The following is a 21,929-nucleotide window of genomic DNA, read 5'->3' as shown; positions in this document are numbered from 1 at the left end:
TTAAATAAATGTGAAAGCTAATATTAATGGTGACCAAGAAACCACTGGTTCCCCAACAGCTCGCTGATTTACTTAAGAAGGGGAATTTTCCATCCTTACCTGGTCCAGCTTATATGTGACTCCAAATACATCAATTACAACTAACTCTTAGTTGCCTGATGATGTGGCAAGTCATTCAGTTTAGGACATCGACGATAAGTGTTGTCCTTGCAACATTTGCATCCTTTAAGATATAGTTTATCAAAGTTTTTTAAAAAATGTTTGACTTAATTTACAAATTTTTTTTTAAAGATTTTAAGCTATTCATCTAGCTTAAATTAATAACAACATACAAAAAAGTGCTGGAAGATCTCAGCAGGTCAGGCAGCATTCATGAAAATGAACAAGTAGTTGACATTTCAGGATAAGACCCTTTTTGAGGAAAGGGGAAGACACCAAAATAAAAAAGTGGGGGGGTGGGGGAGGAGGGGAGGAAAAGGAGGATAGCTACAAGGTGATGGGTGAAGTGGGAAAGGTAAAGGGCAGGAGAGGAAGGAATCCCGATAGGATAGGAGCGTGGACCATAGGAGAAAAGAAAGGAGAGGCACCAAGTGGACATGATAGGCAGGCGAAGAGGTTAAAGGCCAGAGTGCGGAATAGAAGAGGGGAAGGGGAGGGATATTTTTTCAAACCAGAAGGACAAATCGATATTCATGCCATCAGGTTGGAGGTTACCCAGATGGAATATTAAGTGTTACTCCTCCTCACCAAAGGGTGGCCTTGTTGTGGCACAACAGTTGGCCATGGACCCACAAGTCAGAACTGGAATGGGAACCTGAATTAAAATGTTTGGCTACCAGGAAGTAGAACTATAGATTCCCAATTTACGCAATTCCCGCAGCTTGGAATTCAAAATCATGGATTGCTGACTAGTCACCAACCTGCTCTCATATGATCTCAATGGACCTTGGAATCTTCAGAGACAAACATACAGCTGGAAAATCTTCCACTTTTAAACTGAATTAATAATTCTAGTTCTACTAGTAACTGCTTTAGTCCTTCCGGTGTTCCAGTTTCTCCCATAGTGCAAAGATGTACTGGTTAGTAGGTTAATTGGCCATTGTAAATTGTCCCACACTTAGGCTAGGGTTAAATCAGGGGTTGCTGGGTGATGTGGCTAGAAAGGACGGAAGAGCCTGCACCTGCCGTATCTCAGTAAATATAAATTCCCACTTAAGCACAGGTTAAATAAGTTTATTTTCTATGTTTTGAAATTTCAAAAATAAATGCACTGATTTTGAGCACCATATATGAAAACTGGATGAAAATGCTATACAATGTCTCACAATGATCTTTCACTAATTTTGCATACTTAAAGCTTCTCCTATATAGTTATTAAATGCAGTGTAAAAAGGAACCTCTTTGGGCAACATCTCACTTTCAAAAATGTTGATTATTCTTAGGATTGGTCCTGAGGCGGCAGCATGCCTTTAGTACTTTAATCAGGATCCATTCCTTATTGTGAGGGGTCGCAGTTTCAAAGCTGAACCTCATCTTGCCCTCCGGAAGCTTTCCAAAAGTTAACAAGCTATTACTACCGTTCAGCAGAGATGTCACTGGCCCACTGCTGCTCAGGAAGCAAGAAATTAAATCAGACATGAGCAATTACAATTATCCTCCACATTAAAGAAATCAGTATTCCTGCCCAAGGTTGCAATCAAACACAGCACACCTCTAAACGTGCACTGATAAAAAAAAAAACAAACTCATTATTTAGAAAGGATTCAAGTTTTTACAGCAGCAACACACCATTGCCACCGGCAGAAGCAGCTGCCCAAACTCAAGCTCTGTTTAAAACCACACAATTATTGTAAATAGATACAGCTAGGATTATTATTGGTACTGAAATCCCTTGATGGTTGTGGGTGCTTGAAACCAGATATAATCATCATGGTTATAGCTTGGTCCCTGCTCCTCAGCCAAAGTTAAACTCATAGTGTCACAGGCCAGACTAATAATCAGCTTCCTGGTTCGATTTGGAACCCTGTAGTTCAGTTTGGGTCGAAACCACTGTACCCCACAATTCCTGTGACCTTGGACAAGAAGCAGAGTATTCATAAGAGGAACAGATTTCAACTCGCTGAAGAGATCCTTGACAAAGAGTGCATGAAAAAGTTGACGGATACATGAGATGGTTTTTAGGCTCTCCTCAGTGCTTCCAAAAGCAACTTTCTCCATGTTGATTTCATACATCTCTTTTGGATTGACCACACTGCCACCCATTAGGATATGCACACAAGGAACAAGTGTCAATGTAAACATTGCCTCCAAATTCTGGAAAACCTCATCCAGCTCCAGCAGCATCTTCTGAGATTTCTTGCAGTTACTTTGCTCATTTTTTATCGATCGTGATAACACAGAGCAGTCATCCTAAGAGGGTAAGATCAAAATGAATGGGTAATCCTTTACATTCAGTTAATGCACTAATATCACTAATAACTGGCACATTTATATTGGGAAAATAGTGTTAAGCACAAAAGCACACCCCAACTTGTCCTTGCTCAGCCCATATCCCTCTAAAAATCCTCTATCCACATTCTTCAAACTTTGTCATTGTACCCTTCCCTACAGCTTCTTTTGACAGTTGTATATATCCCCCATCCTCTGCATGGAAAAAAGGTATTCCTGAGGTCCCTTTTAAATCTTTTTTCTCTGAACTTAAACCAACGCCTTTTAGTTTTAAACTCTCCTATCCTTGGGAAATAAAGACCGTGATCATCCATGTTATATATTATATTCTCATTTTACACTCACTGGCCACATTATTAGATACATCTGCTTGTTAATGCAAATATTTAATCAACAATGCTGCAGCAACCCAATCCATAAAAGCTGACACGGTCAAGAGATTCAGTTGTTGTTCAGACCAAACATCAGAATGGGGAAGAAATGTGATCTAAGTGACATTGACTATGGAATGAATGGGTTGGGATGGTTTGAGCGTCACAGAAACTGCTGATCTCCTGGGATTTTCATCCACAACACTCTCTGGAGTTCAGAGAATGGTGCAAAAAATCAAAACACATCCAGTGAGCAGCAGGTCTATGAGTGAAAATGCCTTGTTAATGAGAGGTCAGAGGAGAATGGCCAGACTGGTTCAAGCTAACAGGAAGGCAACAGCAACTCAAATAACCACGCATTACCTCAGTGGTATGCAGAAGAGGATCCCTGAATGCACATGTTGAACCCTGAAGTGGGTGGACCACAGCAGAAAATGACAATGAACATACATTCAGTGCCACTTTATTTCTTCTATTAGATCACCCCTCAGCCTTCTACACTCCAAGTAAAAAAGGCCCCAGCTATCCAATCTCTCCAGATCTCAAGCCACCTTCCAACTAAATAGAGGAATGGAAAGTTTCAAATATCACTTCACTCTTCAAGAAGGGAGAGAAGCAGAAGAAAAGAAATTATAGGCCAGTCTGATCTCAGTAGATGGGAAGATGTTAAGGACGTGCTTTCGGGGTACTTGGAGATACATGTTCAAATAGGCCAAAGTCAGCATGATTTCAACGGAAATTCTTGTCCGACAAATCTGAAAAAATAACAAGCAGGATAGACAAAGGAGAATCGGTGGATGTTGTGTACTTGGATTTTCAGAGTGACTTTGACAAGGTGCCACACATGAATCAGAATCCTTTATTATCGCCAAGTATGTGGACACATACAGGGAATTTGATACCGGTTTCCCTGAGCTGTCGCTGTACAGAATCAAAAAAACAAAAACAATAGTGCAAATGAGGCTGCTTAACAAGTCAAGAGCCTATGGTAAGATATTAGAGTGGATAAAGCAATGACTGATTGGCAGGAGGCAAAGAGTGGGAATAAACAGAGCCTTTTCTGATTGGCCGCCAGTGACTAGTGATGTTCCACAGGGATGTGTTGGGACCACTGCTTTTTATGTTATATGTCAATGACTTGAATGACAGAAATTGTGGAAATAGAAAGGCAAAGATGTGGCAGATGGAATACAGTGTTGGGAAGTGTATGGTCATGCACTTTAGTAAAAGAAGTACAAAGGTAGACTATTTTCTAATTGGAGAGAAAATTCACCTGAGCTGAATCCTCGTGCAGGATTTCCGAAAGGTTAATTTGCAGGTTGAGTTGCTGGTGAGGAAAGCAAATGCGATGTCATCATTCATTTTGAGAGGACTAGAATGTAAAGTCAGGATGTAATTTTGACACTGGTGAGGCATCAGCTGGGGCGTTGTGAGCAGTTTTGGGCCCCTTATCTAAGACGGGTTGTAATAGTAATAGTAGGCAGCCATCGGTCCCAGCAGATCTTGGGTTTGTGCCTCTGTTGGACTGTGTCCTGTGGGCGGGAAGATTTGAAGAACCGGCTGTTGCCCATGCTGCGGGCTCCCCCTCTCCACGTCACTGATGTAGTCCAAGGGAAGGGCAAGTGCTGATACAGCTTGGCACCAGTATCGAAAGGATGTGCTATCATTGGAGAGGGTTCAAAGGACATTCAATAGGTAAATTTCACAAAAATAATTCTGGGATTGAAAGGTTTGAGGAGCATTAATAACTCTGGGCCACTGCTCACTGGAATTCAGAAGAATGAGAGGTGACATCATTGAAAGCTATTGAATGTTGAAAGGCCTCGATATAGTAAATGTGGAAAGGATGTCTCCTATGGTGTGGGAGTCTAGGACCAGAGGACACAACCTCAGAATAGAGGGTCATCCTTCTAAAATGGAGATGTGGAGGAATTTCTTTAGCCAGAGAGTGGTCAATCTGCGGAACTCTTTGTCTCAGGCGGCTGTGAAGGCCAAGTCATCGGGTATATTTAAGGCAGAGGTTGATAGGTTCTTGATTAGTCAGAGCATGAAAGGATACAGGGAGAAGACAGAAGATTGGGGCTGAGAGGGAAAATGGATCAGCCAAGATGAAATGGCGGAGCAGACTCGATGGGCCAAATGGATTAATTCAGCTCCTATGTCTTATGGTTTTAAAATCCTTGTGAAACATGGAATCTGGGGGAAGTTTCTTGACTCAGAGGATGGTGAGAGTGTGGAATGAACTGTCATCATAAGTAGGTTCATTGTAAAATCTAAGAGAAGTTTCGAAAGGTACATCAACAGGAGGGGCTTGGAGGGATAGTGTCCAGGTACAGTTAGGTGGGACTGAACAGGAGGGTGGGGTAGATAGATGGCAATAGTAGAGGGAGGTAACTCATTTGTGGAGAGAGAAAAGAAATGGGCTGATGGGGGAACGTAGGAGAAACTGGGTAGAGCAGGAAGAGAGAGGAAAGGGACAGAAGTTTGGCAGGTTGCCCAAAACTGGAGAATTCAATACTCATCCCATCAGGTTCAAAACTGCTCAGGTAGACTATGAGGTGCTTTTCCTCTAGTCTGTGTAGACCCTAGCAGCAGAGAAAGCCAATAACAGACAGGTTAACGTGAGAATAGTACAACTGTGGCTGACAAGGGAAGTCAAAGCTATTGTAAAAGCAAAAGAAAGGGCATACAACAAAGCAAAAATTAGTGGGAAGATAGAGGATTGGGAAGTTTAAGAAACCTACAGAGGGCAACTAAAAAAACATTAGAAAGGAAAAGATGAAATACGAAAGCAAGCTTGCAAATAATATTAAAGTGTTACGTAAAAGTTTTTCAAGTATGTTTAAAAAAAAAGAAATGAGAGTGGATGTAGGATCACCAGAAAATGAGGCAGCAGAAATAATAATGGGGGACAAGGAGATGGCTGATGAACCAAATGAGTATTTTGCGTCAGTTTTCATGGTGGGAGACACTAGAAGTATGCCTGATGTATATAGTGTGTGAAGGAAGAGAACTGGGTGCAGTTACTGTTACAAGAGAGAAGGTGCTCAAAAAGTTGAAAGACCTAAAGGTACACAAGTCAATCGGACCAGACGAACTGCACCCTAGGATTCTGAAAGAGGTAGCATTAGATCTTTCAAAATTCAATGAACTCTGGCATGGTGCCAGAGGACTGGAAAATTGTAAACGGTACTCCACTCTAAGAAAGGAGGAATGCAGCAGAACGGAAATTATAGACCAGTTACCCTGACCTCAGTGGTTGGGAAGATGTTGGAGTCAATTGTTAAGGATGAGGTGATAGAGTGCTTGGTGACACAGAACAAGATAGTACAAAGTCAGGATGGTTTCCTTCAGGGTAAGTCCTTTGACAAGGAGCCACACATGAGGCTGCTTACCAAGTTAAGAGTCCATGATATTACAGGAAAGTTACTAACATGATAAGAGCATTGGCTGATTGGTAGGAGGCAGCGAGTGGGAATAAAAGGATCCTTTTCTGTTTGGCTGCCAGTGACTAGTGGTGTTCCGCAGGGGCCGGTGTTGGGACCACTTCTTTTTATGCTGTGTATCAATGATTTAGATCAGTGGTCCCCAACCTCCGGTCCGCGAAGCATGCAGGGGTACAGTGGTAGCCGGAGTGCACCCAGCACATCTTTAAGAAAAAAGCCGAAGTAAACAAGCTAATTAATTAGGTGCCACCCAGAAGCCAGTCATCATTAGAGGAACTGAGGTGGAGAGGGTCAATAAGTTTAAATTCTTCAGCATTAAGGATCGACGTTTCTCTCCCTGAAAAGTGTCAGAGCATCTGTCCTGGGACCAGCACGTAACTGTCATTACAAAGAAGCACGGCAGCACCTATACTTTATTAGAAGTTTGTGTAGATTCAACATGTCACCTCGATCCTGACAGCCCTGTTTTTTCAGCCTGTCTGGGCTAAAGGCTCCAGCTCCCTGGAAAGAGGAGTGAACATCACGTAGAGAAGTGAAATCAGCAATCGCCTCTGATCTGGGCTGTCATTTACGTGCCAGGTGGCACCTAATCAATTAGCTTGTTTATTTCAGCTTTTTTCTTAAAGATCTGCTGGGTGCGTTCCGGCTACCGCTGCACCCCTGCATGCTTCGCGGCCCAGTATCGGTCTGCGGCCCGGAGGTTGGGGACCACTGATTTAGATGTTGGAATAGATGGCTTTGTTGCCAAGTTTGCAGGTGATATGAAGATCGGTTGAGGAAACCGGGAGGATGCAGAAGGACTTGGACAGATTAGGAGAATGGGCAAGAAAGGGGCAAATGAAATACAATGCTGGAAAATGCATGGTCAAGCACTTTGGTAGTAGAAATAACCATGTGGACTGTTTTCTAAATGGAGAGAAAATCCAGGAATCTGAGATACAGAGGGACCTGGGAGTCCTTGTGCAGAACACCCCGAAGGTTAACTTGCAGGTTGAATTGGTAGTGATGAAGGCAAATGCTATGCTGGCAGTAATTTCAAGAGGTCTAGAATACAAGAGCTAAGATGTGATGCTGAGGCTATATAAGGCACTAGTGAGGCCTCACCTTGAGTATCCTGAACAGTTTTGGACCTCTCACTTTAGAAAAGATGTGCTGGCACTGGAGAGGGTCCAGAGGAGGTTCACAAGGAGGATTCCAGGAATGAAGGGGTTATCATACGAGGAATATTTGATAGCTCTGGCTCTTACTCGTTGGAATTCAGAAGGATGGGGGGGCGGGCAGGGATCTCATTGAAACCTTTCGAATGTTGAAAGGCCTAGACAGATTAGATGTGGAAAGGATGTTTCCCATGGTGGGAGAGTCTAGGACAGGAGGGCACTGCCTCAGGATAGAAGGGCGCCCTTTCAAAACAAAGCTGCAGAGAAATTTCTTTAACCAAAAGGCAGTGGATTTGTTGCTACAGGCAGCTGTGGAGCCCAGGTTGTTCGATGTATTTAAGGCAGATTGATAGGTTCTTGATTGGACATAGCATCAAAGGTTACGGGGAGAAGGCTGGGAACTGGGGGAGAAGGCTGGGAACTGGGGTTGAGGAGGAGATAGAAAAAAGGATCAGCCATGATTGAATGGTGGAGCAGACTAGATGGACCAGATGGCCTAATTCTGCTCCGATGTCTTCTGGAATTAAGAGGGGAATTGAAATGGCTAGCAACCTGGAGCACTAGGTGGACAGAGCACAGGTGCACTCATCCTCGCTGATGTAGAGACCACATTGAGAACACTGAATGCAATAAACAAGGTTCAAGGAGATGCATGTGAATTTGTCTCACTTGGAAGAGCTGTTTATAAATTATGTGAGGCACAGGTAGGGTAGAGTATCAAAGTATTTTTCCCAGGATGGAAATGTCAAATACTAAAGGAAATAAATTTAAGGGAAGAGGAAAAAAGTTTAAAGGAGATTTGCAAGTTTTCTTTTTATACCAAGTGATAGATGTTTGAAACATGCTGCAGGCAAGATTGGGGAAGGAGGCAACGTTTAAAAGGGATTTAGAGAAGTACATGTTTAGGTAGGGAATGAAAGGTTATAGACCACCTGTAGGCAGATAGGATTAGTTTAAATTGGTATTTCGATCATTGCAGACACTAGGGCCCTGTGGCTATATTCATCTTTGCGATGTGAGAACAAACAGCAACACACAGAGAAACCCACGCAGTCACAGGATGAATGTGCAGATTCCACAGAGTATTGGATAAGATCCAAGTTTCCAATGCTGGAATACAGTGGCTCTACAAGATGTGTCACCAAAGAGGGCCTGTATTGTGCTGCAGGTTTTCTATGTTTTTTTCAAAGCTTTAGAAAACAAACTCACAGCATACAGTTAAATCTCGAAATGCGAGTACGTATCACATTTTCTGTACATAAGGATTGGCATACTTACAGGGGGGCATTCTCTCTTGGTGAAAAAAGCCAACTGATCGTAGGGGAGCGGCAGTTGCTGCCGCTGGTACAGGACGTGTTTCAACAGCTCGCATACTAGGCGACAGCAGCTTTTCCGAGTCACCTGGCCGGGAAACAAGACCGGCAGCTCCGCTTCCGCCCGAGCCTCAGTGCGGGAGCATCTCCCAGGGACCATCACACTGCGACACCCCAGCTTCGCATCACGCATCGACACTGCCCTTACTTCATGTCCCTCCACGGGTTCCGAGCCTTCGCCCCCTATCGACCCGCCAACATCTGACTCCAAGTCGTCTTTCTCCATCTCGCCGATCCCCATCTCCAGACGCTCTCCTTCCCGTCCAGTCCCGGGCTCCGGGCCTTCTCTCTCTCCCGGTCGGTCGACCCCAAGCTCTGGGCCTTCTTCCTCCCCTTGCAGTTCGGTCCCGGGCTCCTGAAGAGTTCCTGCTTCCTTTCCTCGAGCCGTCGCCTCACAAACTCCGATTTCCGATTCATTCGCCATTTCAAATTTCCCTCTACGTTAAGTACATGCGCAGTCCGGCACCTACACGTTTCAATTGCGTCCGCACTCTGTGCATGCGCAGTCCAGCACCTACACGTTTCAATTGCGTCCGTCCTCTGTATGTGCGTAGTCGTAACAGTAGACCCGAAATCAAAAAAATGAGGACGCTAGACATCTAAAACAGAACAGAAATGTACTGTAAATACTGAACAATTCAGTCAGTAAGTATGTGAGAGAGAAACTTATCCAATGTTTAGGTGACCCACTATGAAAAATTATTCACCCGAAACTCCCCATTTACTGAACGCTAAAAAGAGGGTGTTTGGAGATGGAAGTAGGGAGGTGCTGAGGGCAATACAGAGGGACCTGAAGCCAGGATCAGGGAGGCTAAAGACAGGTACAGGAGGAAGCTTGAGTGGAAACTCCAGCAGAACAACATGAGAGAGGCCTGAAGTGGGATGAGGATCATCACTGGGTTCTGGCAAACTAGCAACAGAGGAGCTGAAGGCAGTGTGGACAGGGCCAGCGAACTTAACCTGTTCTTTAACAGATTTGACATTGTGGCCCCTGCCCATCCCCCACATGATTCATCTGTTGTCGGCCCCCAGCCAACACATATTCCACTCTCCCCTCCTACCCCTCCTCACAGCCCCCCACCCTGCTCTCATGACGATACCTTTTCCCCACACGAAACCACCACGGTGGGCTTCACAGCTGAACAGGTGAGAAGACAGTTGAAACGTCTCAACCCAAGCAAGGCTGCAGACCCGGATGGTGTCAGTACCAGGGTGCTCAAAGCCTGTGCCCCTCAGCTATGTGGAGTATTTCACCATGTCTTCAACCTGAGCCTGAGGCTCCGCAGGGTTCCTGTGCTGTGGAAGACGTCCTGCCTCGTCCCTGTGCCAAAGGCGCCGCGCCCCAGCGGCCTCAATGACTACAGACTGGCAGGAAATTGACCTCCCACATCATGAAGACCCTGGAGAGACTTGTTCTGGAGCTGCTCCAGCCTATGGTCAGGCCACACTTAGATCCCCTCCAGTTCGCCTACCAGCCCTGACTGGGAGTTGAGGATGCTATCGTCTACCAGCTGAACCCTGTCTACGCCCACCTGGACAAGCCAGCGAGCAATGTGAGGGTCATGTTTTTTGACTTCTCCAGTGCGTTCAACACCATCTGCCCTGCTCTCCTGAGGGAGAAGCTGACAGCGATGCAGGTGGATGCTTCCCTGGTGTCATGGATTCTTGATTACCTGACTGGCAGACCACAGTACGTGTGCTTGCAACACTGTGTGTCCGACAGAGTGATCAGCAGCACTGGGGCTCCGCAAGGGACTGTCTTGTCTCCCTTTCTCTTCACCATTTACACCTCGGACTTCAACTACTGCACAGAGTCTTGTCATCTTCAGAAGTTTTCTGATGACTCTGCCATAGTTGGATGCATTAGCAAGGGAGATGAGGCTGAGTACAGGGCTACAGTAGGAAACTTTGCTACATGGTGTGAGCAAAATTATCTGCAGCTTAATGTGAAAAAGACTAAGGAGCTGGTGGTAGACCTGAGGAGAACTAAGGCACCGGTGACCCCTGCTTCCATCCAGGGGGTCAGTGTGGACATGGTGGAGGATTACAAATACCTGGGGATACAAATTGACAATAAACTGGACTGATCAAAGAACACTGAGGCTGTCTACAAGAAGGGTCAGAGCCGTCTCAATTTCCTGAGGAGACTGAGGTCCTTTAACATCTGTTGGACGATGCTGAGGATGTTCTACGAGTCTGTGGTGGCCATTGCTATCATGTTTGCTGTTGTGTGCTGGGGCAGCAGGCTGAGGGTAGCAGACACCAACAGAATCAACAAACTCATGCATAAGGCCAATGATGTTGTGGGGATGGAACTGGACTCTCTGACGGTGGTGTCTGAAAAGAGGATGGTGTCCAAGTTGCATGCCATCTTGGACAATGTCTCCCATCCACTACATAATGGACTGGTTGGGCACAGGAGTACATTCAGCCAGAGACTCATTCCACCGAGATGCAACGTCATAGGAAGTCATTCCTGCCTGTGGCCATCAAACTTTACAACTCCTCCCTTGGAGGCTCAGACACCCTGAGCCAATAGGCTGGTCCTGGACTTATTTCCTAGCATTATTTACACATTACTATTTAATTATTTATGGTTTTATATTACTTTATTTATACTCTATTCTTGGTTGGTGCAATTGTAACAAAAACCAATTTCCCTCGGGATCAATAAAATATGACTATGACTACATGCGCCCCCACGAAATGGTCATACAAACGCTTCGGCCCAAATCAGACATCCAGACCAAGGTGTCTATCTGAGCAACACACATAAAAGTTGCTGGTGAACGCAGCAGGTCAGGCAGCATCTCTAGGAAGAGGTACAGTTGACGTTTCGGGTCGAGACCCTTCGTCAGGACTCACTGAAAGAAGAGCTAGTTAGAGATTTGAAAGTGGGAGGGGGAGAACCGAACTGAAGGGAGAAGACAGGAGGGGGAGGGATGGATCCGAACTGAAGGGAGAAGACAGGAGGGGGAGGGACGGATCCAAACTGAAGGGAGAAGACAGGAGGGCTGATCTAGTCCCATTTGACTGTGTTTGGACCATTTCCCTCTGAATCTTTTCTATCCATGTACCTGTCCAAATGTCTTATGAACCCTGTAATAGTACCCAGTCGTACACCTTCCTCACCTCAGACAACACATTCCATGTACCCACTATCCTCTATGTGAAAAACTTTCTTTTAAATATTTCCCCTCTCACTTAAATCTGTGTTCTCTAGTTTTAGACTCACTACCCTCGGAAAAAGACTGTAACCATCCACCTTATCTATGCCCCTCATAGAATCATAGCACTATGACAGAGAAACAGGCCCTTCGGCCCATCTGTATCTGACTGTTATTCTGCCTAGTCCCACGACTTGCATCTGGACCTTAGCCTTCCATACCCTTTTCATCCATGTACTCATCCAAATTTCCCCTAAATTTTGCACTCAAACCCACATCACCACTTTCCGCATTCCACATTTGTGCCACTCTGAGTGAAGAAATTTCACCTCAGGATCCCCTTTCACTCTTAACCTATGACCTCTAATTCTAGCCTCACACAATCCTGCTTGCATTTACCCCTATCTATACCCTCATAATTTTGTATATTTCCTATCAAATCTCCCTTCATTCTCCTATACTCCAGGGAATAAAGGCCTAACCTCTTCATCCTTTCCCTATAATTCAGGGCCTCAAGTCCCGACAACATCCTTGTAAATTTTCTCTGTACTCTTTCAATCTTATTGATACCTTTTCTGTAGCTAGGTGACCAGAACGGCACACAATATTCCAAATTATTCCCTATTTTTCCAGCTGGTCAAAATTTCACTGCCAGAATTGATAGCTTCACTGTCTACTACATCCCCAATTTTGGTGTCATCTACAAATTTAGGGGACAACATGATAGCATAGCAGTTACTGCAATCACTTGACAGAGCCAGCAATCAGAAGATCAGGGTTCTTTCCCACTCCTGTCTTTACCAGTTTGTCTCCCCGTGACTCTGTGTGTTTCCTTTAGATGCACCATTTTCCTCCAACCCTCCACCATGAGGGTGGCTTCATTATAGCACAATAGGGGACTATGAACTGACATGTCTGAATGGGAATTAAAACGTCTGGCTGTCAGATAAAGTGGAGGTACTCCATGAAGTGGTCCTCCAATTTATGACCTTGTCAAAGGGCTTCTTAAAATCCAAGAAAACAACACCCACAGACGGTCCTTTTTCTCTCCTGCCTGTTATTCCCTAAGAATTCCAACAGATTTGTCAGACCAGATTTTCCCTTGAGGAAACCATGCTGACTTTGGCCTCCAAGTACCCTGAAGCCCCATCTTTGATAATGGACCCTAACATCTTACCAACCACTGAAGTCAGGCTAACTGGCCAATAATCTCAGCAGGCCAGACAGCATCTCTGGGAAAAAGTACAGTCGACATTTGTATGGTTGGTCCTGCCAAAGGGTTTCGGCCCAAAATGTCGACTGTACTTATTTCTATAGATGCTGCGTGGCCTGCTGAGTTCCTCCAGCATTGTGTGTGTGTCTTGCTCAAATTTCCAGCATCTGCAGATTTTCTCTTGTTTGTGGCCAATAATCTCCTTTCTTTTACAAACACAAAATAATCTGCAGATGCTGTAAAAGATCAAAGCAACACTTTCAGTACGCTGGATGAACTCAGCAGGTCGGGCAGCATCAGTTAGAAACGATGAGTCAACGTTTCGGGCCAGAACCCTTCGTCAGGACTGAAGAATGAAAGATGGGGAAGGATTTGAAGAATGCTTGTAGCTTCAGTTGAAAGACCAGTAATTTGAAAGACAAAGGGGTGGGGGAGGGGAAGCATTGACATCATAGCGCTGAAAACAATGGGTGGTAGTAGAAGGAGGCGGAACCATGAGGGAGTTGAGGGAGGGGGTAGAGTGAAATAGGGATAGAGGAAGGGAGGGGGAGGGAATTACCGGAAGTTGGAGAATTCTATGTTCATACCAAGGGGCTGGAGACTACCTAGATGGTATATGAGGTGTTGCTCCTCCAACCTGAGTTTAGCCTCATCATGGCAGTAGAGGAGGCCATGTATGGACATATCTGAATGGGAATAGGAAGCAGAGTTGAAGTGGGTGGCTACTGGGAGATCCTGTCTGTTGTGGCGGATGGAGTGGAGGTGCTCAACGAAGCGGTCCCCCAATCTGTGTCGGGTTTCACCGATGTAGAGGAGGCCGCACCGGATGCAATAGATGACCTCAACAGACTCACAAGTAAAGAGTTGTCTCACCTGGAAGGATTGTTTGGGGCCCTGAATGGTTGCAAGAGAGGAGGTGTAGGGACAATTGTAGCACTTACGCTTACAGGGATAAGTGCTGGGTGGGAGATCAGTGAGGATGGACGTGCGGATAAGGGAGTCGCGGAGGGACCGATCCCTGCGGAAAGCAGAGAGGGGTGGAGAGGGAAAGATGTGCTTAGTGGTGGGGTCCTGTTGAAAGTGGTGGAAGTTGCGGAGGATAATGTGCTGGATCCGGAGGCTGGTGGGGTGGTAGGTAAGGACAAGGGGAACTCTGTCCCTGTTGTGGTTGTGGGAGGATGGGGTGAGGGCTGAAGTGCGGGAAATGGAGGAGATGCGGGTGAGGGTATTATTGATGATGGTAGAAGGGAAACCACGATCCTTAAAGAAAGAGGACATTTGAGATGTCCTGGAACAGAAAGCCTCATCCTGGGAGCAGATGCGGCGGAGACGGAGGAACTGGGAATAGGGAATGGCATTTTTGCATGTGGTGGGGTGGGAAGAGGTATAGTCAAGGTAGTTATGAGAGTCAGTGGGCTTGTAGATGTCAGTAGACAGTCTGTCTCCAGAGATGGAGACCGAGACATCGAGAAAGGGGAGAGAAGTGCCCGAGATAGAGCGAGTGAATTTGAGGGCTGGGTGGAAGTTTGAAGTAAAGTCGATGAAATTGACGAGCTCAGCATGGGTGCAGGAAGCAGCACCAATGTAGTCGTCAATGTACTGAAGGAAAAGTTGGGGAGCAGTACCAGAATAGGTTTGGAGCACAGACTGTTCCACATAACCAACGAAGAGGCAGGCGTAGCTGGGTCCCATGCGAGTTCCCATAGCTACACCCTTAGTCTGAAGAAAGTGGGAAGAGCCAAAAGAGAAGTTATTAAGTGTGAGAACCAGTTCCGCCAACCGGAAGAGGGTAGTGGTGGTGGGGAACTGGTGAGGTCTATTATCCAGGAAGTAGTGGAGGGCTTTGAGGCCTTCTTGATGGAGAATGGAAGTGTATAAGGATTGGACATCCAAAGTAAAAATGTAGCGGTTGGGACCGGGGAATTGTAAGTTATTGAAGAGGTGGAGGGCATGGGATGTATCACGGATGTAGGTGGGGAGGGACTGAACTATGGGTGACAAAATGGAGTCCAGGTAGGCAGATACAAGTTCGGTTGGACAGGAGCAGGCTGAAACTATGGGTCTACCAGGACAGTCAGGCTTGTGTATCTTTGGGAGGAAGTAAAACCGAGCGGTACGGGGTGTGGGAATAATGAGTTTAGCGGCTGAGGATGGAAGGTCTCTGGAGTTGATAAGGGTGGTGATGGTGCGGGAGACAATGGTTTGATGTTTTTTGGTGGGCTCCTGTTCCAGTGGTAAGTAAGAAGAAGTGTCAGCTGTCGTTTTGCCTCAGTGAGGTAGAGGTCCGTCCACCAGACTACTATGGCACCACCTTTGTCAGCAGGTTTGATGGTGAGGTTGGGATTAGTGCGGAGAGAGTGGAGGGCACTGCGTTCAGAGGGAGTGAGGTTGGAACAGGAGAGAGGAGTGGTGAAGTTGAGACGGTTGATGTCTCGGCGACAGTTGGAGATGAAGAGATCCAGTGCAGGTAGAAGGCCTGGGCGGGGTGTCCAGGAGGAGGAGGAGGAGGGTTGAAGACAGGAGAAGGGGTCATCTGTAGCGGGAGGGGAATTCTTGCCAAAGAAGTAGGCTCGGAGACGTAGGTGACGGAAGAAGAGTTCAGTGTCATGGCGGGCACGGAACTCACTGAGGTGTGGACGGAGAGGGACAAAAGTGAGGGGAACAGAACGTTCTGCCTCAGAGAGGGGAAGGTCAGAGGGGATGATGAAGACACGGCAAGGGTTGGGGCTGGGGTTGGAGGATGGTGAAGAGTAGGGGGTATCAGGAGGGAGAAAGGAGGTATCAGAAAGCCCCAAACAGTCCTTTCAGGTGAGACAACACTTCACTTGTGAGTCTGTTGGGGTCATCTATTGCATCCGGTGCGGCCTCCTCTACATCGGTGAAACCCGACGCAGATTGGGGGACCACTTCGTTGAGCACCTCCACTCCGTCTGCCACAACAGACAGGATCTCCCAGTAGCCACCCACTTCAACTCTGCTTCCCATTCCCATTCCCATTCAGATATGTCCATATGTGGCCTCCTCTACTGCCATGATGAGGCTAAACTCAGGTTGGAGGAGCAACACCTCATATACCGTCTAGGTAGTCTCCAGCCCCTTGGTATGAACATAGAATTCTCCAACTTCCGGTAATTCCCTCCCCCTCCCTTCCTCTATCCCTATTTCACTCTGCCCCCTCCCCCAGCTCCCTCATGGTTCCGCCTCCTTCTTCTACCACCCATTGTTTTCAGCGCTATGACGTCAATGCTTCCCCTCCCCAACCCCTTTGTCTATCGACTGACGCTACAAGCATTCTTCAAATCCTTCCCCATCTTTCATTCTTCAATCCTGACGAAGGATTCTGTCCCGAAACGTCGACTCATCATTTCTAACTGATGCTGCCTGACCTGCTGAGTTCATCCAGCGTACTGAAAATCTCCTTTCTTTTGCCTCCCTCCTTTCTTAAAGAATGGAGTGACATTTATGATTTTCCAGTGCTCCGGGATCATTCCAGAATCTACTGATTCTTGAATGATCATAACTGACCTACACAATTTCTTCAGCTACCTCTTTATGAATCCTGAGGAGTAGCTCATCTGGTCCAGCACCTTCAATCCTTTCAGCTTCCCAACATCTTCACTTTAGAAATAGCGACTACGCTCACTTTAGCCCCGACTGTATCAAATTTCTGGTATGTTGCTGGTGTCTTCCACAGAGAATACTGATGGCAAAATTCTTTTTTGTTCATCTACCACCCTTTTGTTCCCCATTACTGAAGACAGACTCAATGTTTTAGGAACAACTTCTTCCCCTCCACTATCAGATCTCTGGATGGACCTTCAATCCATGAAAGCGTCCTCACTTTTGCTTTTTGCACCATTTGTTCACTTTTCATATCCATTTCTTACTGTAACTTAGAGTAATTTTATGTATTGCACTGTACTGCTGTCGCAAAACAAGAAATTGAATACATCAGTGATAATAAAGCTGATTCTGATTCGATTATTACCTGTCCAGACACGAGGAAATCTGCAGATGCTGGAAGTTCAAGGAACACACACAAAAAAGTGCTGGTGGAACGCAGCAGGCTAGGCAGCGCCTATAGGAAGAGGTACAGTTGACATTTTGGGCCAGGACCCTCCCCCTCCTACTTTCAAATCTCTTACTATCTCTTCTTTCAGTTAGTCCTGACGAAGGGTCTCGGCCCGAAACGTCGATTGTACCTCTTCCAATAGATACTGCCTGGCCTGCTGCGTTCCACCAGCATTTTTTGTGTGTAATACCTGTCCACTGTCATTTTCCAGTGGTCTACTCTTGCTTTTCTTTTACTCTTTATGTATCAATTCTTTCGATGTAACTCTGAGGTATTACCTTTGATCTACCCATTCTCCTTCACTGCCCCCCCCACCTCCGGTCACAAAAGAATAGCAGTGCCTCCACATCCTGTGGAGGTTGAGGCAAGGTGGCCCCCCTTCCCTCCATTCTAACCAATTTTACAGGAGCACCATTGAGAACATCCTGACCAGCTGCTTCACCATCAAGTTCGGGAATTGCAAGGCATCTGAGCACATGCCCTTTCAAAGGATTGCAAGGTCTGCTGAACAGGATCATCAGGGTCTCTCTTCCAGCCATCAGAGATATGTATCAGGAGCACTGCCTATGCAGGGCCTTTAGCATTGTCAATACTCTCTTCCATCTGTCCAACAATCTCTTTGACTTCCCACTGTCAGAAAGGAGGTACGGTAGCATTAAGACTAGCACTGTTAGGACGGGAAACAGCTTCTTCCCCCAGGCTGTGAGACTACTGAACTCCCTGCCACCAATCTGGTCTCCTCACATATGACATACCAGTAGTTTACTTTTTAACTTGGGTTGTAAATGCACCTTATTATTTGTGCTAATATTACTTTATGTGTTGTGTGTGAGTTACACGTACTGTGTTATGCATCTTTGTCCAGAGGAATGTTGTTTCGTGATGGTTACATGTATACAGTTGAATGAAAATAAACTTGATCTTGAACTTTACTGCCATTGAAAACTGTGAAAGATACCAATAAGGATTAAATGTTTCTCTTTCCACAGATATTGCCTGACCTGCTGAGTGTTTCTAACATTCAACACACATCAAAGTAGCTGGTGAACGCAACAGGCCAGGCAGCATCTCTATGAAGAGGTACAGTCGACGTTTCAGGCCGAGACCCTTCGTCAGAACTAACTGAAGGAAGAGTTAGTAAGACTCTTCCTTCAGTTAGTCCTGACAAAGGGTCTCGGCCTGAAACGTCGACTGTACCTCTTCCTAGAGATGCTGCCTGGCCTGCTGCGTTCACCAGCTACTTTGATGTGTATTGCTTGAAATTCCAGCATCTGCAGAATTCCTGTTGTTTGCATTTCTAACATTCTCTGTTTTGTAATTGTTGAATTTGACAGACAGTAATGTACCTAGATGGGAGACAGAATAGTACAGGAACAGGCCATTTGGTCCACACTAAAGAGCAAATCAAAAACACCCAAACCCTAATCCCTCCTACCTCCACCATGTCCATATCCCTCCATCTTTTTTACAATCATGTACCTATCCAAACATCTCTTAAAAGCCTCTAATGTATTTGCCTCTACCACCATAACAGGCAGCACATTCCAGGCATCCATGACTCTGAGTTAAAAAAAAACTTACCCCTCACATCCCTCTCACCTTCAATGCATGCCCTCTGGTATTAGACATTTCTACCCTGGGAAACAGATACTCTCTGTCCACTCTAGTTATGCCTCTCATAATCTTGTAAACTTCCATCAGATCTCACTTCAGCCTCTGGCACTCCAGAGAAAACAACCCAAACTTATCCAGCCTCTTGCGATAGCACATGCCCTCTAAACCAGGCAGCCTCCTGGTAAACCTCTTCTGCACCCTCTCCAAAGCTTCAACATCCTTCCTATACTGACTGGGGTGACCAGAAAAGTACACAAATTCTCCAGATGTGGCCTAACCAGAGTTGTATAAGTTGCAACATGACTTCCTGGCTTTTGAACTCAGTGCCTAGACTAATAAAAGCCAGCCTTCCATAAGCCTTGTAACCACCTGGAAGTTACATTGTCTTGTCAGGAAATGCTGGAAATCGGCAATTCGACAGCATCTATGTAAAGAGAGTTAACAATTTCAGATCTGAGTTCATTCACTGGAACTGAAAAGAAAAAACAAAAACAAAACACAAGACACTGCTAGAAACAGTAATTCTGATTAGACTTTTTTTGGCTAGGATTTTTCAAATTTTTCTCCAAATGTCTATGACTATCCAAATGATTATATATGAAAAAGAAATTATTATAGATTTCAGGAGTAATCACAGAGGCCTCTCAATCAACATTGTATCATTTCTTAATGCATGTATGCATTTCTAAATGACAATAAAAGAGGACTGAGTGTTCTCATAATCTAAATCAACACCAAGAAGACAGAAAGCATGGTCATCTCCAGAAAGACAAACATCCCACAATGTGTGATCAAGATCAGAAATACAAACATCAAACAAGTCAACAAATTCAAATATCTTGGCAGCCTAATAACAAGTCATGGCAGATGCGACACAGATGTCAAATACAGAATAGCAATGGTGAAAGAAGCTTTACAAAAAATGAAGACCATATTAACAGACAGAAAGATGAGCATGTACACTAAAAACAGAATACTGCAGTGCTACATTTATTCTATCCTGACTTATGGAAGTGAATGCTGGACTATTTCTCCAGCAATGGAAAAGAGACTAGAAGCAGCTGAATTATGGTTCTACAGGAGAATGTTAAAAATATCATGGACCACACACACATCAAATGAAGAAGTTCTCAGAAGAGCCCAAGCAGTTCAATCACTCACACCAACAATAAGAGAAAGACAACTCAGATTCCTAGGACACATCATGCAGAAAGATGAACTAGAAAATTCAAGCAACACACATCAAAGTTGCTGGTGAACACAGCAGGCCAGGCAGCATCTCTAGGAAGAGGTACAGTCGACGTTTCAGGCTGAGACCCTTCGTCAGGACTAACTGAAGGAAGAGTTAGTAAGGGATTTGAAAGTGGGAGGGGGAGGGGGAGATCCAAAATGATAGGAGAAGACAGGAGGGGGAGGGATGGAGCCAAGAGCTGGACAGGTGATTGGCAAAGGGGATATGAGAGGATCATGGGACAGGAGGCCCAGGGAGAAGGAGAAGGCAGGGGGACCCAGAGGATGGGCAAGGGGTATAGTCAGAGGGACAGAGGGAGAAAAAGAGAGAGACAGAAAAAGAATCTATGTAAATAAATAACGGATGGGGTACGAGGGGGAGGTGCGGCATTAGTGGAAGTTTGAGAAGTCAATGTTCATGCCATCAGGTTGGACGCTACCCAGACAGAATATAAGGTGTTGTTCCTCCAACCTGAGTGTGGCTTCATCTTTACAGTAGAGGAGGCCATGGATAGACATATCAGAATGGGAATGGGACATTGGCGCTGCTTCCTGCACGCATGCTGAGCTCGTTGACTTCATTAACTTTGCCTCCAACTTTCACCCGGCCCTCAAGTTTACCTGGTCCATTTCTGACACCTCCCTCCCCTTTCTAGATCTTTCTGTCTCTATCTCTGGAGACAGCTTATCTCCTGATGTCTACTATAAGCCTACTGACTCTCACAGCTATCTGGACTATTCCTCTCTCACCCTGTCTCTTGCAAAAATGCCATCCCCTTCTCGCAATTCCTCCGTCTCCGCCGCATCTGCTCTCAGGATGAGGCTTTTCATTCCAGTACGAGAGAGATGTCCTCCTTTCTTAAAGAAAGAGGCTTCCCTTTCTCTACCATCAACTCTGCTCTCAAATGCATCTCCCCCATTTCATGTACATCTGCTGTCACTCCATCCTCCCGCCACCCCACTAGGAATAGGGTTCCCCTAGTCCTCAGCTGCCACCCCACCAGCCTCTGGGTCCAACATATTATTCTCTGTAACTTATGCCACCTCCAACGGGATCCCACCAGAAAGCACATCTTTCCCTCCCCGCCTCTCTCTGCTTTCTGCAGGGATCGCTCCCTACGTGACTCCCTTGTCCATTTGTCCCCCCCCATCCCTCCCCACTGATCTCCCTCCCGGCACTTATCCGTGTAAGCGGAACAAGTGCTACACATGCCCTTACACTTCCTCCCTTACCACCATTCAGGGCCCCAAACAGTCCTTCCAGGTGAGGCGACACTTCACCTGGGAGTCGACTGGGGTGATATACTGCGTACGGTGCTCCCGATGTGGCCTTCTATATATTGGCGAGACCCGACGCAGACTGGGAGACCACTTTGCTGAACACCTACGCTCTGTCCGCCAGAGAAAGCAGGATCTCCCAGTGGCCACACATTTTAATTCCACATCCCATTCCCATTCTGACATGTCTATCCACGGCCTCCTCTACTGTAAAGATGAAGCCACACTCAGGTTGGAGGAACAACACCTTATATTCCGTCTGGGTAGCCTCCAACCTGATGGCATGAACATTGACTTTTCTAACTTCCGCTAATGCCCCACCTCCCCCTCGTACCCCATCTGTTATTTATATACACACATTCGTTCTCTCTCTCTCTCTCCTTTTTCTCCCTCTGTCCCTCTGACTATACCCCTTGCCCATCCTCTGGGTTCCCCCCCCCAACTTTTCCTTCTCCCGGACCTCCTGTCCCATAATCCTCTCGTATCCCCTTTGCTAATCACCTGTCCAGCTCTTGGCTCCATCCCTCCCCCTCCTGTCTTCTCCTATCATTTTGGATCTC

The 21,929-nt window shown here is 45.9% G+C and overlaps 1 protein-coding gene across 3 annotated transcripts; it reads right to left on the bottom strand.

The window, feature by feature from the left end:
- Nucleotides 1-20,121, bottom strand: mad2l1bp (MAD2L1 binding protein). 3 transcript variants are annotated; one of them, XM_072277663.1, is made up of 3 exons: nt 20,023-20,121; nt 8,701-9,394; nt 1-2,409 (listed from the first exon to the last, which is right to left on the bottom strand). In XM_072277663.1, exons 2-3 carry the CDS (start codon nt 9,217-9,219, stop codon nt 1,873-1,875), a joined length of 1,056 nt encoding a protein of 351 aa, XP_072133764.1. In that variant the 5' UTR covers nt 9,220-9,394; nt 20,023-20,121; the 3' UTR covers nt 1-1,872. The 3 variants fall into 3 exon arrangements, with proteins under 3 accessions (XP_072133764.1, XP_072133757.1, XP_072133771.1); XM_072277656.1 differs by lacking the exon at nt 20,023-20,121 and adding an exon at nt 18,091-18,298; XM_072277670.1 differs by lacking the exon at nt 20,023-20,121 and adding an exon at nt 9,896-10,230.
- Between the last annotated feature and the right edge of the window lie 1,808 nt (nt 20,122-21,929).

This window comes from Mobula birostris, chromosome 2 (genome assembly GCF_030028105.1).
Source record: "Mobula birostris isolate sMobBir1 chromosome 2, sMobBir1.hap1, whole genome shotgun sequence".
Lineage (NCBI taxonomy): Eukaryota > Metazoa > Chordata > Chondrichthyes > Myliobatiformes > Myliobatidae > Mobula > Mobula birostris.
This window is presented reverse-complemented; position numbering and strand designations above follow the sequence as displayed.